The sequence below is a fragment of the Amyelois transitella genome, chromosome 21 (assembly GCF_032362555.1).
Source record: "Amyelois transitella isolate CPQ chromosome 21, ilAmyTran1.1, whole genome shotgun sequence".
Classification (NCBI taxonomy): domain Eukaryota; kingdom Metazoa; phylum Arthropoda; class Insecta; order Lepidoptera; family Pyralidae; genus Amyelois; species Amyelois transitella.
The window spans coordinates 7,423,120-7,438,751 of record NC_083524.1 but is presented as its reverse complement, the minus strand read 5'-3'; the positions used below and the strand labels follow the sequence as shown (position 1 = coordinate 7,438,751).

Here is a 15,632-nt window from a genome sequence, read left to right as displayed (position 1 = left end):
ATCAATATATTTGATATTGAGTTAGAGCATCCATGGTCGAACAAAGGACACATTTAGCTGGATGCCTAACTTATGAAAATGAGATTTAGTGATAGTGAAGGAGAAAGAAGAAGAATCCCAAGTTAATAGGTTTTCCCTTCATCGATTTTAACAAGGTGCCTACCTGTGATGAGAAGCTGTTGGCATACTAAGATTTGAGATTTGATTTTTGCCCTAAGAGACCAACATGGTAGCTTGTAAAAAAATTATTTTGCAACTCTGAGCTTAGTACAAACATATTTAAATACACTGCCATGGGGACACTATGTGGGTCCATTGTGGCGGAACTTTTTTAACAGACATTATTGTCGTGTGGTTTTTAGCAGCAATAGAAAAAAGAATAGAGCCACTTCATCCCTTTCCCATGGATGTCGTAATAGGCGACTAAGAGATAGGCTTGTAAACTTGGGATTCTTTTTTAAGGCGATGGGCTAGCAATCTGTCACCATTTCAATCTTAATTCCATCATTAAGCATAACAGTAGAACGTGGCCTACAAGTCTTTCAAGACTGTTGGCTTTGTCTACCCCGCAAGGAATATAGACGACATGACAGACGTGATTATAATATCTCTAAGATATCGTAACATTATTTGAGAATTATCATTTGTACTTCACATCGCGCAGGGGGATGCGGAACAGGTTTGAACCGGTAATGAGAAGGTGCATTCACTGCACCGAATTCGAGAGGCGTGTTTGGCGATTGGTGGGAGGCCACAGGAAATGTGGGAAATAGAAAGGAAACTTTTAAATTCAAGTTCTAACGATTTCTCACTTCAAGGAAATCGGTTGTAGGGGCTCATGCTACAAAATCGTTTATTTTTTTAAATCTCGATATTTGTTCCAGTTGCCTCCTCATTGGGGTATCTGTGATCACGATTCTGGAGTGGGCATGTCAGTTAATTACACGAAGTAAATCTCGTCTAACTTCGAACCTACCTCAGCTTTTATCATGGCACATACACAGAGCAAGTTGCCTAAATGCGCAAGTTTCTTCTTGATGTCTTTTCTTACTGCAATATAAATACAGCCAGCCTTTTTACTTAAATATTGTTTAAGTAATAAGGCTGTATTTATAATTCATGTAAGTAAATAATTTGTAGGTACAGGTATTAATCGGGCACGCAACGTACCTTTATTTTGTCACGAACGTTTAGAATCATGTTACAATGATCCGTGGTCACCGAGCGACTGAAATACTAATATAATCAAATCAATTATAGTAAGTCAAATAGAAAGAGCGAAGTACATCAAGTTATAGTTTTATCTACGATCGGTCTTCTACGACCAGGCCAGTTATACACGTTGTTATACTGTAGCTTATTATTATTGTGGTCGTTGACCAGTCTCACTTTCTACCTGCCTATACGGGCAGGTGAATATTTCGCGCCATATCCAAATGTCACCTCGATAAACTGTTACGAATAATTCGAATGCTTTCGCTGAACTTCGGAAAGTTCGTTATGTAAAAGTTATTTTGAACTGATCAGTGTAGACTTATTAAAAAAACATAGTTTATTCCACTTTGGTCACCTGGGTGATCGAATTCGACATTTTTGTGTACTGAAATCATATACTTATGGCAAATCACCTGGGTGATTAAAATCAACAAGATTTGATTAAATTTTTTTTGTTTCCTGTAATCACCTGATAGCAAATTATGTGAGAGAACAAAATCAATAGGATTTAAACTAAATTACCCTCCAAATTGGAACGCATAATCGCAAAAATCAAATCTCCAGTTAAATTAGGTTTAGGTAATGAAAAATAAGAGTCCAGCACTAGTGTGTAACTACTAGTCCGGTGTTGGTCGCTTCAGCGTCATTCGAAACTAATTTCGAATGACGCTGTAGCGACTTACTTCGTGGCGTGAATGCACTTATTCGCGAACGACTAATGACGTGAATGCAAACGCCACTGTTGAAATGATAAGTGTAAGATGTGTCGAAAAACTGTAATTTTGTCGAGCAAGTTTCGGTACCTAATCTTTTATCTTATGGTATTCCCCTCCGTGCGGGTGCTTCAGCAACTGTGTGGCTAAGGATAGACTAGACATATTATACATATAGTCACGTCTATATCCCTTGCCGAGTCGACAGGGCCAGCAGTCTTGAAAATACTGAAAAGCCACGTTCAGCTAATTATAGAATTAAGATTCAAAAAGTATAATAGGTTGCTGGCCCATCGCCTAAAAAAAGAATTCCAAGTTTATAAGCCTGCCCCTTAGTCGCATTTAACGACATCCGTGGCAAAGTGAAGAAGTGGTTCTGTTCTTTTTTTCTATTATTTCCGGGAACCACACTATCTTTTTAAATTAACATTTTGGTAGAATTGTTATCATCATTATATTTACCATTATATGTCTATTATATATAGAAAATATTATACATTTTCAAGGAGAAACCTACCAACAATACCTACAAAAAAACACAATCATCTTGCCCGGAGGGGTAGGCAGAGATCTTTTCCCTGGACACTTCTTTCACTTCATCCACATTCATCTCTCTTCATGCAAGCTCATCATTTTAGGTATAATTGAAATATTTTTTTTTATGTTAACAGGTCCCAACCGGCATGGATGAGGGCTTGCTCAACGACCTTCTAGAATGTTCTGTGTGCCTGGAGCGGCTCGACACCTCCTCCCGGGTCCTGCCGTGCCAGCATACCTTCTGTCTCAAATGTTTGAAGGTAACTTACTATTTTACTAGACGTAGATAGTTTATGTTACGTCGTTCGCTTGTTGTGATGTAAAATCTACAAAAAATGACGATTTTAACGCCATCTACAAAAAAGCGGCGAAAATTTGCACCACCTGGAAAAGGCAACGAATAAAACGCAATTAAAATAATTTATCGATAATTTTTCGCGCGGTTTTAATAAAAATGGCGTCGCGCTATCCTTGCTACGAGGGCTAGCCCTGTTTCAATCCACGCTTACATATAAAATCTCGCTTCATCCATATCACATTGATTAATATTTTCATGTAAGCTTGTCGGTTTTAGGTTTCAACCTGTTAGCAAAATATACATAACCAAGGGAAACTAACAACATTCCCCTGAGACATATTCCCCTGCCATATTTTTTTATACCAAAGAAAATTTAGATAAACAGTGTGTCTCCCATTGAAAGGAGTCCTCATTGGAACAGATGATTATTATGTCAAGAACAATAACGTTGTGACCGACATACAGCGAGTATGAAAATAGTGCCCGTTTACAGTTAAATGGGACAAAGTGAACAATGTTACGTAGTGTGGTTGGGGATAAAGCTACGTTGAAGCGGAAATTTTGCTAGATGACATGATTTTATGATATGATTTTTACAGTGAGAGAAAACATCGTGAGGGAACTTGATTCACGGAAATGAATCGTGTAACCAAGATCCAATTGAGGTTAGGTTCCCCTGCACAAAATGCGGAGGTCAGACGGGAGTCGCTAGTGTTCAAACATAACTCACTCAATCCAGGATCGTTGTCAAAAGCGCACCTTGGGACTTCTCCCAGTTTTCACCCGAAATAATCCCGAATGAATCCGAGACAGCTTAACAATATGCGTATTGACGTTTGTCCTGGGGAAGAGGCCAGGGTGTCACTTCGATCACGGTCCAGGGGTTAGTAACTGGTTATTACATGAAGTGTATTCCTGTAGTGACCCCCGTGACCCTGGTTGGGGGATTCGACTCAATTGGATCGTGGTGGCTGCACTAAGTGGAAGTCCATATTGCCTTGGTATCCTTTCACAACAAACATAAGAAAGAGATGGGGTGACTTTTTTATAGTTCTGGGAACCACACAATAACATAAAATCTTAAATTACCTACATTAATATAAAATCTTCATGATTTAGGTAGGTATATGATTTTCGAACAAAGGAGCACGTAATAAAAATTTACAGCATAAAACATCCAAATATACATAGTTACCGTGTGCATCTGTTGCAAGTTTCAGTGAACAAATATGAAAATAGTACGGGAACTTTACAGCTGACAAAGTAGGGCGACCGTAAACACTGTTTTGCCAGTACGGACAGAAAATTAATGCATTTTGTTGAAAAAAGAAATACATTTTTTCGCATCAAATTTTAAAAAAAATTTATACTTTCGAACGTACTCGTACTATCTCACAAATTTGAACGAATGAACTAAATGAAAAATGAACGATAATTAAGCAGCACAAGCGCTATCCAGCTGGGTAATTATTTACTGTCGTTGATAAAGCATATACTGTTTCCTCTCTTCATTATTATTCACTAAAATGTAAGAAAGATAATAAATGAAAGTAAATGGTAGAAGGTGCAACTGGGAACACGTAACGCTTTAAACGTGTGCACATGCCAATAGTCATAAGATTCAAAGCTTTAAGAGTAAACCGCAAAAGAGTGATTCGTTACAACTCTTAATAGAAAATGAAAACTTTGAACGCATTATATAGTTCGTCAATTTTCCCATGTTTGTTTTATTCGCGCACTACGATACTAACAGAATAGCGACCTAAATTATCTCTTTGATGAACTATTGCGTAGTAATTGATTTTCAATTTTTTTTCTAAATTCCTTAATAACTTAATATAACTTTTTACAACTGGCCAGTAACACATGTGAGAAAGAGGTTGATTTAATGTGTAGACTTAATCGGATGACAAATACATAGTTAGAAAAGAAGCGATTGTTTCATTTTCATCATGTTTTTTCAGTCTTTCTGCCCCTTTCTAAACGTGGCGCATTCCAGATTGTATACTCAGCTGTTAGCTTCAAAACTTTTACTGAATTCAGCATGTTAATCTAACTTTACGCTCCTCCAATCATCATTCCCATTTCACTTAGGTTTTAAATATACAACTGCATTGACGTTCTGTCTGTCTGTACCTTAAAAATTAAAACTTTCAGTATAAAGTCAGACGCGCTAGCTACAAAATATTCAGAGCCCCTGGGGACCGTCTGCTTTTGTTATTTTTCATCAGTATTTCAATGTACCGACGTTTTTGAGTTGTATTTGTATACTTTATGTTTTAATCTTATCTGTGCATTTTTTAGGGAATTTTATAAGCAAATTTTTATCAGACTTCATTTTTGTTGCTTTTTTGTATTAATTTTGCGTCTGCGGCTCTGCTCTCGTGAAAAGTACCCTGCATAGAGTCTGTAAAGAGGGGAAAAAATACTAAATTACTTAATAAACTTTATGCGTTTTGATCATTTAGCAAAGTTTTTACCGTAAACAGGTATCCCATTAATAGGTCCAGTTATTGAAAAGAAAATACTTTGAATTTTTTTTTACGCCTCATGTTGCAAGTGATGACGACTGTCTTTTCGGTCCATTTATTTTATATTATATTAAATCATACATACACACATGAGAAATGTTAAAAAATGTACGCGATCTTTTTTTTTATTTTGGCTATTTACCTCTTGACGACACGTATGATGATCTCCATACAGCTCAACGCCACACACATGGTACAACTATACCGCTATATCCCGAGTTAACAGACCCTTCCTCTATCGTAAATAAACAGTGGATTCCGGCGCTGACTCACGTATGACTCGCTCCAGTACCTACTTGAGCTGTCGTCTCGTTGATTGAAGATTTAGGTGCACTTAAAACTGATAAAGCGATTGGTGAGTGATGAAAGGGTCCTATCAATTGAATGCGGTACGTATCTCTGAATCGATACGATTGGAATATGCTAAACTGGCCATTAAATTAATTGATATTAAAAGATGTTATCAGTAACTAGTAATTTCATGACTTTACTACTGTTAGATCGTGGCCATGGTGGACCACTAACTCCTCCCAAGAGGGGACACAACTGAAAGATGATGATTTGTCCGTCCGTGAAAAAAAAATCTCTTGTCGTCAAGCGTACCCGAAACCGACAAGCTTTCACGAAGAGAGTTATAAATGACGATATAACGAAAGAAGTATGCAGAGATTGTGGCAAGTGGAAATATGTAGTCTCTCCGAGCGAAAGAGGCGTAATTTTGTGTATTTATATATGTATATAAAATTCCGATTTCTATGGTCATTGTAAACAATATCGTAGTTAACAATAAACTCTTAGTTGTGAACCCGGTCACGCTGTCCACATGTCAATCAAATGATTCAACCGTTGTCATAAATTTACGTGGACACACGCGATAAGGGACCAATTGAGTTCACTACCAGAATAGACCAGTGTTCTCGTAGATTGTCTTAATATTTGTAACTAGTTCTGCCCGCGACTTAATACACGTGATTCCATTTAATACCATCTTTTTCCATGGAAGTCGTAAAAGCGACTAAGGGATAGGCTTATAAAATTGCGATCCTTTTTTTTATGCGATGGGCTGGATCTCAATTCCATCATTAAGCCGAGCAGCTGAACGTGGCCATTCAGTCTTTTCTGGACTATTGGCTCTGTTTACCCGGAAAGGGATATAGACGTGACTAACGAACATACATACATATGTATGTATGTATGTTCTTGGGACAAGTAGCCCGGGATCCGCCTCGATCCAAGAGCAAGAACGTCAGGTTATAAACGCAGCGACTCCCGTCTGACTCCAGTGACAATGTTAAAGGAACGTTACCCAGCATGTATAATAGTATTAGCACAAAGTGTAAGTACTTATTCTCTTAGTGGCTTAATGGCTGGAAACACACGGCATGAAATAAAAATAGAAAAAATAAACTAATTAAAGAATGTAATAAATCAATTTTTGTCTAAAGTCTCAAGACTGTGCAATAAACTTAAACAAATAGAGTCCTGAATGATAAACTATTTCTTAGCATAGTTTTGTCCATTAAAAAAAAAATATACATAAACACACGTCACAGTCAGAATGGGATATATCCGTCACAGTGCAATGTATCCGGTTGCGTCTCAACGCCGAAACCATGTTTTCTTTTTTGTTACGTCTGCGTCTCGTTCTCGTCTAAAATAAAAAGGCAAAAGGAGCTCTGAAATGATGACGCATCAGTAAGGACTCTGTTAGCTCTGTTCACCTTCTTTGAAGTCGGCTAATCAGCGTATGGGAATTCGTGTAATATCACAATTATAGATAGTCTAGTGTTTGACCTAGGCAAATAATCTAAATAAATACAACATTTCAAAAAATCGTTCTGACAGTTAAGCCGTGAAAGTCCACCGAGATTTTGACAATATATTTTTTTAAATATTGCTTTTAGCATTAAGTACCTACACTTTTTGTGCCTTACATACATATCGTATTTTGAATCACTCTTACAGTTACATCTTTCAGTGCAAAGTTGCCTCACTTGCACAGTTATAATGGTGTTTTTCAATATTATGAAATGTCGCTAATGGGTACAGGAAACGCATCGCCGGACGGGCGTCCCGGTTGTGGCAGTGAGAAAACTATGAATTGACACACACTGGCTTCCCGCCGATTAACCCGTCATGCGTATCGTTTGTCTTAACCCAAGGCATAAAACAATAATTAGCCACAGAATTGTAATTTATAGAACGGACAGGAGGGTTAAAATAATCGGAGTATAAATTGAACCGATATTATAAATGATTAGCTACAGAATTGATGTGTGCATACATACATGCGATCACGCCTGTTTCCCATTGGGGTAGGCAGAGACTATAGTGCCGTGTGGTTCCCGGCACCAATACAAAAAAGAATAGGACCACTCCATCTCTTTCCCGTGGATGTTGTAAAAGGCGACTAAGGGATAGGGATAGTTTGTAAAACTTGGGATTCTTTTTTAGGCGATGGGCTAGCAACCTGTCACAATTTGAATCTCAATTCTATTATTAAGCCAAATAGCAGAATGTGGCCATTCAATCTTTTCAAGACTGTTGGCTCTGTCTACCCCCAAGGGAAATAGACGTGACCATATGTATGTATGTAGAGACTATAGATTTCCACTTACTACTATCCTTACCGACCTCTTCCTCCACACTCATTACGCTTTTCATGAATTTTCGACGATTACGAGTTGTCCTAAAATCTTCCTTTTTTGGCGAATTTGGTCCAACGAGATTCTAGGTTCTTCTAGAAGTTCAACAAGACCGGCCCTGTGCAACAAAAGGCAGAATGCTCGGAATACAAGTTGATAGACAGAAGATGCTACACGGGCGCCACCTCCCATAAGTCCTTATTAGGTCTCATAGTTTGATCGTTAGCAATATTGAGATTGGAACTAACACTGGGATGCGAATAAAGGTTAATCTGACACAGTCAATAGAGAAGGAAGGCTGAAACGATTTCATACGTCTGTTACTTTGTATGCACGCAACAGTTAACCCATCCGTGTCGTGTGGTTCCCGGCACCAATACAAAAGGCGACTAAGGGATAGGCTTATAAAATTGCGATCCTTTTTTAGGCGATGGGCTAGCAACCAGTCACTATTTGGATCTCAATTCCATCATTAAGCCGAGCAGCTGAACGTGGCCATTCAGTCTTTTCGGGACTGTTGGCTCTGTCTACCTCTTATGGGATATAGACGTGACTATATGTATGTATGTATGTTAACCCATCAACTCATGTTTTCTCATAATTTCTTTAACATAACTTTCCCCGACTAATTGATGTTAACAATTAGTGGTCATAAACAAATAAACTTTGAATTGTCAAAACCACCGACATTTTATATCAATTATCCTCCGTGGCCCTTAACTTTGATAACTGACTTGACCTCTCCAGACAATTGTATGACGCCTACGTTACTGTCTCGAGAGAGATTCCACAATTTTATTCTATTCGTTATTGTTATGAGTATACCAACATTGTCTTAATATAAATTGTTAGATCTTTTTATACCGATTTCTGTGTAAGATTTTGTTTAAAGCACACTAGCTTTGCGAAAAATCGCAATATTTATTTTTATAGAACATAGTTTAAGTTGGGATATGTTTTTTTCCCCCGTTTTAAATTCTGTCGAGCGTGTAGAACTGCAGTCTCGCTCCTTCTATCACACTAGTCCCACTCACTTATCCCGTGGTGGGTTAAATAGCACTTTTTTCACGACAAATGACACTAACTAAATCGTCTCAGTTGTTCCACTTTTGATAATTAAATCTCCTGTGTAAAAACCTTGGGCTATAATAATAAATACACGTAAATAACTAACTTTTTCAATTTATTTACGTAGTATAATATACATATTGAAATAGATTTATTTTTAAAACAAAGTATCACTTAATGACGTCAACAATGTGGTAATTAATGTACGCAGGGAAACCACAATACAATCCGATGATGTTAGTGGCTGAAAACTCCCACGTAAGCAGAGCTACTGACAAAAGTTGTATCTACACCATTGATTCTGAAAATCGATCGAGGAATGATATCAAACATTTATGGCGTTTCTCATGTCGCATTTTGTACCATTATTGTCACGTATTGCGTCAGGATTGACGCTCAATTGTTTTCAGTGCACCTCAATGTTTTTACCGTTGGTTTCTTAGATTAAATAATTTTGATAATAAACGCATTAATGTTGATTGGAAAGATAACGCCATCTTCGTCAGTTTGACGTATGCTTTTTTTACCGATAAGTGACACTTAAAAAGTTTAGCAAACCCTTAACCAGTCACTATTTGATTTCATTAAGCCATACAGCTGAACGTGGACTTACGGTCTTTTCAGGACCGTTGGCTTTGTGTACCCAGCAAGGGATAAAGACATGATTATATGTAGGTATGTGTTTATGAATTTTTTATGGTCATCAAAATGAATTTGTAAATTGTATCTATGTGCGGTAGAAATATTTTGATGGCGAAAAAGCGAATAACCTACGCGTGTTATTCAGCTTATTATAATGACCGTTGGTGAATCATTCGTCCGGTCCGGTCAAATCTAACCGGTTACATCAGAATGCAGTGTGAGGTATTTGTTTCTCACGGGCTGTTTGCAGTCTAGACTTTGATGACTAAATTCAAAAGTCTAAGTGTGCATTGCATAGTAACCTAGCTTATAGATAAATTTGAACGTGGCAATATATGTGTGCCTAAATGGAATTTGACAGCTTATTTTAGTTATCGTTATAGTCATTTAATGCAATTCTAGTTATTCGGAAGAAAGAATTTAGTGGTGTGTGTGATAAACTATTCTTAAAATGAAAATAATAATCGCTTAAAGTAAAACTAACAGCTTGACGCCTTTTGGTATCAAGCCGTTACTGTCAAGTTAATTTCTATTAAAATGTCTCTGATCTATGCACGAGATGTTATATTAGTAAAGAACCCACTGCGTGTAATGATCGCGGTTCAATAACATACAAGCGACCCCCAACTGAGAAAAGATCGCTTATAGTATCGGGTCGTCACGAAATGATATTATTTAATAAAGAAACCACGTCATATGCCTGTTTTTATTTAAGATCATGCCTCTTTCTCGAACGGGGAAGACAGAATCTTTCCACTTGTTACACGATCCTTTACTTCTTTTGCTAAAAGATGGTTTAAATGCACATTGCACTTTAATTACAATCTTAGTTTGGTCAAGGATTCGACTGGTAAATAATGCCTTTTGGCATATGTCTACCTATTAGTACATTATTTTTGGCGCAAAAGATAAAATATAATTAGCTTAGCCTGAGTACTACCACTCGGTAGTCACCCACTACCGAGTGGTAGTAATCCGGTAATTGCGCTACAAAAACTGAAAATGCTTAGTCGAGATACCTATCACGGTTTTGAGCGTAAATTGACCGTAGGGCCGGATCCGCGGTTCACCAAGCCTGACGGAAGATCTTCCCCTTGTGACGTTCAAACTCGAAATGGCTAGGAAATGGGCTTGCAACCTGTCGCTACTTAAATCTCAATTCCATTATTAAGTCACACAACTGAACGTGGTCATTCAGTCTTTTCGAGTTTGTTGGCTCTGTCAGAGATAAAGTCGTGATTATATGAACGAAATATGAAATAATTCAGTAGGTAGATAACCCGTGAAATGGTAACAAACAAATAAACTTACGTTTGAATTTATATTATTAGTTCATCCATCTCAGTTTGGTCCAAAGGTTCGACTGGCAGAGAATGCCTTGTGGCATTAATAAATAAATCATTTATTTCAGACGTCCATATCTTCATACATTACATTATAATAAATAGGAATACATAGTAAGTCCACCTGTTGTACATTTTACGTGCACAAATTTTAAATAAATAAATAAATTAGTTGGGATTCTCTTGGCACGCAACGTCAGGCCGAAGATAAATGAACATGCATACATACATATGATCACGTCTATATCCCTTGCGGGGTAGACAGAGCCAACAGTGTTGTAAAGACTGATAGGCCACGTTCAGCTATTTGGCTTCAAGATAGAATTGAGATTCAAATAGCGACAGGTTGATAGCCCATCGCCTAAAAAAGAATCCCAAGTATGTAAGCCTATCCCTTAGTCGCCTTTTACGACACCCATGGGAAAGAGATGGAGTGGTCCCATTCTTTTTTGTATTGGTGCCGGGAACCATACGGCAAGACAAGATAAATGAACTGTAAAAAAATCCAAGTAGATCTACCAGTAAGACTACTAGTATGGGGTTTATTAATTGCATAGAGACGACCCAGTAAGTACACTGAACTAAATTCAGAGCATCGTCGCTTTAAATAAGCGAACGTAAGTGGGACAATTACTGATCAATACCGGGCCGCTACGAATGTTATATTTGTGATTCATTTACTACGCCGTGTGGTTCCCGGCACCAATACAAAAAATAATAGGACCACTCCATCTCTTTCCCATGGATGTCGTAAAAAGCGACTAAGGGATAGGCTTTCATACTTGGGATTCTTTTTAAGGCGATGGGCTAGCAACCTGTTAATATTTGAATCTCAATTCTATCTTAAAGCCAAATAGCTGAACGTGGCCTATCAGTCTTAACAAGACTGTTGGCTCTGTCTACCCCGCAAGGGATATAGACGTGATTATATGCATGTATGTATGTGATTCTATTCCTTAGTGACAGGTCTGTATTTGTAGAATGACATGTAATTTTTCTCTGCTGGTGGTGGCACGTGCCATTGAACTCTTGGTATTAAATGAGTTTGCTTATGTCCATCTGGTCATCAGTATGTCGTCGGTAAACTTTTTAATACAAATTGTCAACCCTCAAATAGTCCTTTCAGAGTGTATATATTAAGTAGCCTGTGTTTAAAGTTGGGTCTGGAACTATATATGCATAGCAAATTTCATCATATGTTATCTAGTGGTTTAGTCGTGATAGCGCAACAGTCAGAAAAACTGCATTGATAATAACTAGCTGTGTCCCGGGGCTTCGCTCCCGTAATTTCGGGATAAAAATATATTCTACTCGTGTTTTCGTGAAAGAGGAAGAAACGCACATTCACAAATCCTTACAAACTTCACATTTATTATAAAAGTAGGATAGGATTAGCAGGATACATACATACATACATATGCTTACGTCTATATCCCTTGCGGGGTAGACAGAGCCAACAGTCTTGAAAAGACTGAATGGCCACGTTCAGCTATTTGGCTTAATGATAGAATTGAGATTCAAATAGTGACAGGTTGCTAGTCCATCGCCTAAAAAAGAATCCCAAGTTTGTAAGCCTATCCCTTAGTCGCCTTTTACGACATCCATGGGAAAGAGATGGAGTGGTCCTATTCTTTTTTGTATTGGTGCCGGCAACCACACGGCACATTAGCAGGATACTAAGTAAAAACTTCTTTATTTAAAAGAAATCGACTTCTTATCGCAGGAATGCTTTTGGTTTCCATAACATTAAGGAAATACAGAGGAGTACAATGAACAATAGTCGACTAGTTGCTGGTTCGTTTACAGTTTTAATTCTTTTTAAACACGCATGTGCGCGTCCATTACACATATAAGTGCTGATTAGAATTTTTTTCTATAATATCTAGACTTGCCACTCTGTCATCTATAGCAGGATTTCTGTAAAAGTAGTTGTTACACTTATAAGGTTGAGTATAGTTACAATCCCCAAAAACTCTCAAGTAATCATCATTTTGAATGATATTCTTGTAACGATCGGTTTGCATAAATAAATGTGATTAAAAAAACTGGTTTTGCCCCAAAAAATCTCTTTAATCTCTCCCGGTTGCACCCTCCACAGAAGTGTTTCGGGGCCCGGGGTTCGCCTTCCGACTTATTTCTCTCTCCACTTGGTCCGGTTTTCAGCGTCTTCGAATTTTCGTCCATTGGATATCATATCGTCTTTTCTAATAAAGTTCTATATTCAAAGTCTTATAGCGAATCTAATGTCTAATCTAATAGCGAACTATTGTAGTACGCTGCTTGTACTTTCAATGAACACTTGTACAACAGTTTTTCTTAGGGCAGGGCAGTGCCTAGTTTTCGTAATACCGTGGTGGATTCCAAGTATCTGTGATGGCACACCCGATATTTTAAAAGGAAACTTTATACAATTCTTCGCTAGGAAGATCCCGCCTTAATCATTTCGAAGGTCTCTATTCTAAATAGAATTTGGCGCTGTAGAGAAATTGCTTAACAAGCCGAGATTACCGTTGGTTGGCAAAGCAGCACGGACTAATATAACATGCAACAGAAATGGCATTTCAGAATTGGACATGAGTTAAATGACATTTCACGACCAGCTGACTGCTATTATGCTTAAAATAGACCGACCTTATGTCAGTCGCCCTGAGTCCCGTTTATTTTGGTACGCGAGTGCGTCAGGGGTTGGGTAGCTAGCTGGATGTGAGAAATTACACTATCATGCCACTCCCCTCGACTGTGGATCGGTTGCATGCGAGGAAATGTAACATTGATTTTTGACCGAGCGATCGAGGTCAAATAAAGTGATACGAGTATCTTCCTATTTTCTGTATGATTCAATCTGGGTTAGGTGTCTCTGCACACTGTCCTTTTGAATTAAGGTTGTTACACACCTAGATTGGGGTAACAGGTACAAAATCGAAAATACAAAGTCATAGGTACAATTTTAATCTCAATTCCATCATTAAGCCATACAATTAAACGTCTTATCGAAATTGTTGGTTTCAGTCCCGTAAGGGATAAACAAGTATAAAGTAGTATGCACGATTTTTATTAAATTTGTTGTGTATTGATTAAAGATTGTCAGCTCTGTCTACCCCTTAAGGGATATACACATCACAAATGTATGTTGTTGAGCAAAGATCTCTCATCCTATTGTCACTTTCCAGCAACATCCAATTTGAAATAAAAGCTATCTTACAAAGATGTATTACCGGCTGGTTCCGTTCCCGTTTTGTTACTTAATTAGACACGGATGATTGAGATAATATTATGTAGGTAATCAAAATGTCAACATCAAACGATAACAGAATCGACCAGCACCCCACACACCGTTCTCGGAAATAATAATTTTGAAGAAAATGTTCATTACATATGAGTAGAAATTTGGTATAAAAATTCATGTAGAAGCGTTTCGGTTTAGCAAGGAAATTACCATTAAATACTTCATAGTATGGGTTTGTCTCACTCTAACATGTCGGCACCAATGCCTTAACAATATTTGTTGATGATTTCTTGTAAATATCCATTGGAAAACGACAAAATTCCAACGGAAATTTAATATATGTCTTCATCTTACATAGAGCTCACTCTTGTCGATGGAGTATTGATAAGAGTAAAAATATTTATTAATAAATAATCACATCATACGAAGTGACAGTCACTCAAGAAGCCCTAAAAAGAAGTTGATTAACTGCAACATTATACAGTTAGGAAGGCAAAAAATGGCGAAGTAGAGGAAACATTTAGTACCAATCTATACTAATATTATAAAGCTGAAGAGTTTGTTTGTTTGAACGCGCTAATCTCAGGAACTACTGGTTCGAATTGAAAAATTATTATTGCGTTGAGTAGACCATTTATCGGGGAAGGCATTAGGCTATACAACATCACGCTGCAACTATTAGGAGTGAAGAAATAATGGAAAATGTGAAAAAACGGGGTAAATTATTCATCCTTGAGGGCTTCAATGAGATGCCCAAAATAACTATTCCACGCGGACGAAGTCGCGGGCACAGCTAGTTCCATATAAAAAGTGGGATGGGTTAGCTAAACGATGCGTGAAAATTACAAATGTTCAAACCTAATGAGGCTTAGGATGTATTTTTAAATATATATGTAGGTATATATAATACAGTGTATTTTTGGAGACAATAAATAGATAGATAAAATATTTTATGTAGATCACCCGTATTTATGACCTTGAGGCAAAACCAATGATAGAGATACGATAAACTTACATTTGCCGATAGGAAATCTTCAAGTGATAATAACTTTCTTTACTATAACACGTTTTATTTGTAATGCCACTCACGACTTTTGTTCAACGATATCTTTAGAAGGAGATGGAGTGATTCTATTTCACCATGTCACGTTTCGATTGTTTTGATATCTTATCAGCATAACATACATACATATAGTCACGTCTATATCCCTTGCGGGGTAGACAGAGCCAACAGTCTTGGAGAGACTGATAGGCCACGTTCAGCTGTTTGGCTTAAAGATGCAATTGAGAATCAAGTAGAGACAGGTCGCTAGCCCATCGCCTGAAAGAAGAATCCCAAATTTATTAGTCTATCCCTTACTCGCTTTTTACGACATCCACGGGAAGGACACAGTATTCGTCAGTCATAGGTGCG

At 37.6% G+C, this 15,632-nt stretch overlaps 1 protein-coding gene across 5 annotated transcripts in view; it reads left to right on the top strand.

The window, feature by feature from the left end:
• Nucleotides 1-15,632, top strand: part of LOC106137218 (E3 ubiquitin-protein ligase SH3RF3) — a 42,219-nt gene that overhangs the window by 2,195 nt on the left and 24,392 nt on the right. For 3 of the 5 annotated variants that reach the window (XM_060950210.1, XM_060950211.1, XM_060950209.1), the window contains exon 2: nt 2,600-2,725. In XM_060950210.1, coding sequence (XP_060806193.1) covers nt 2,612-2,725 — 114 coding nt within the window. In that variant the 5' untranslated portion in view covers nt 2,600-2,611. Of the gene's footprint in view, nt 1-2,599; nt 2,726-9,549; nt 9,683-15,632 lie in introns of those variants that run through there. The other 2 variants (XM_060950212.1, XM_060950213.1) reach the window with 2 other exon arrangements.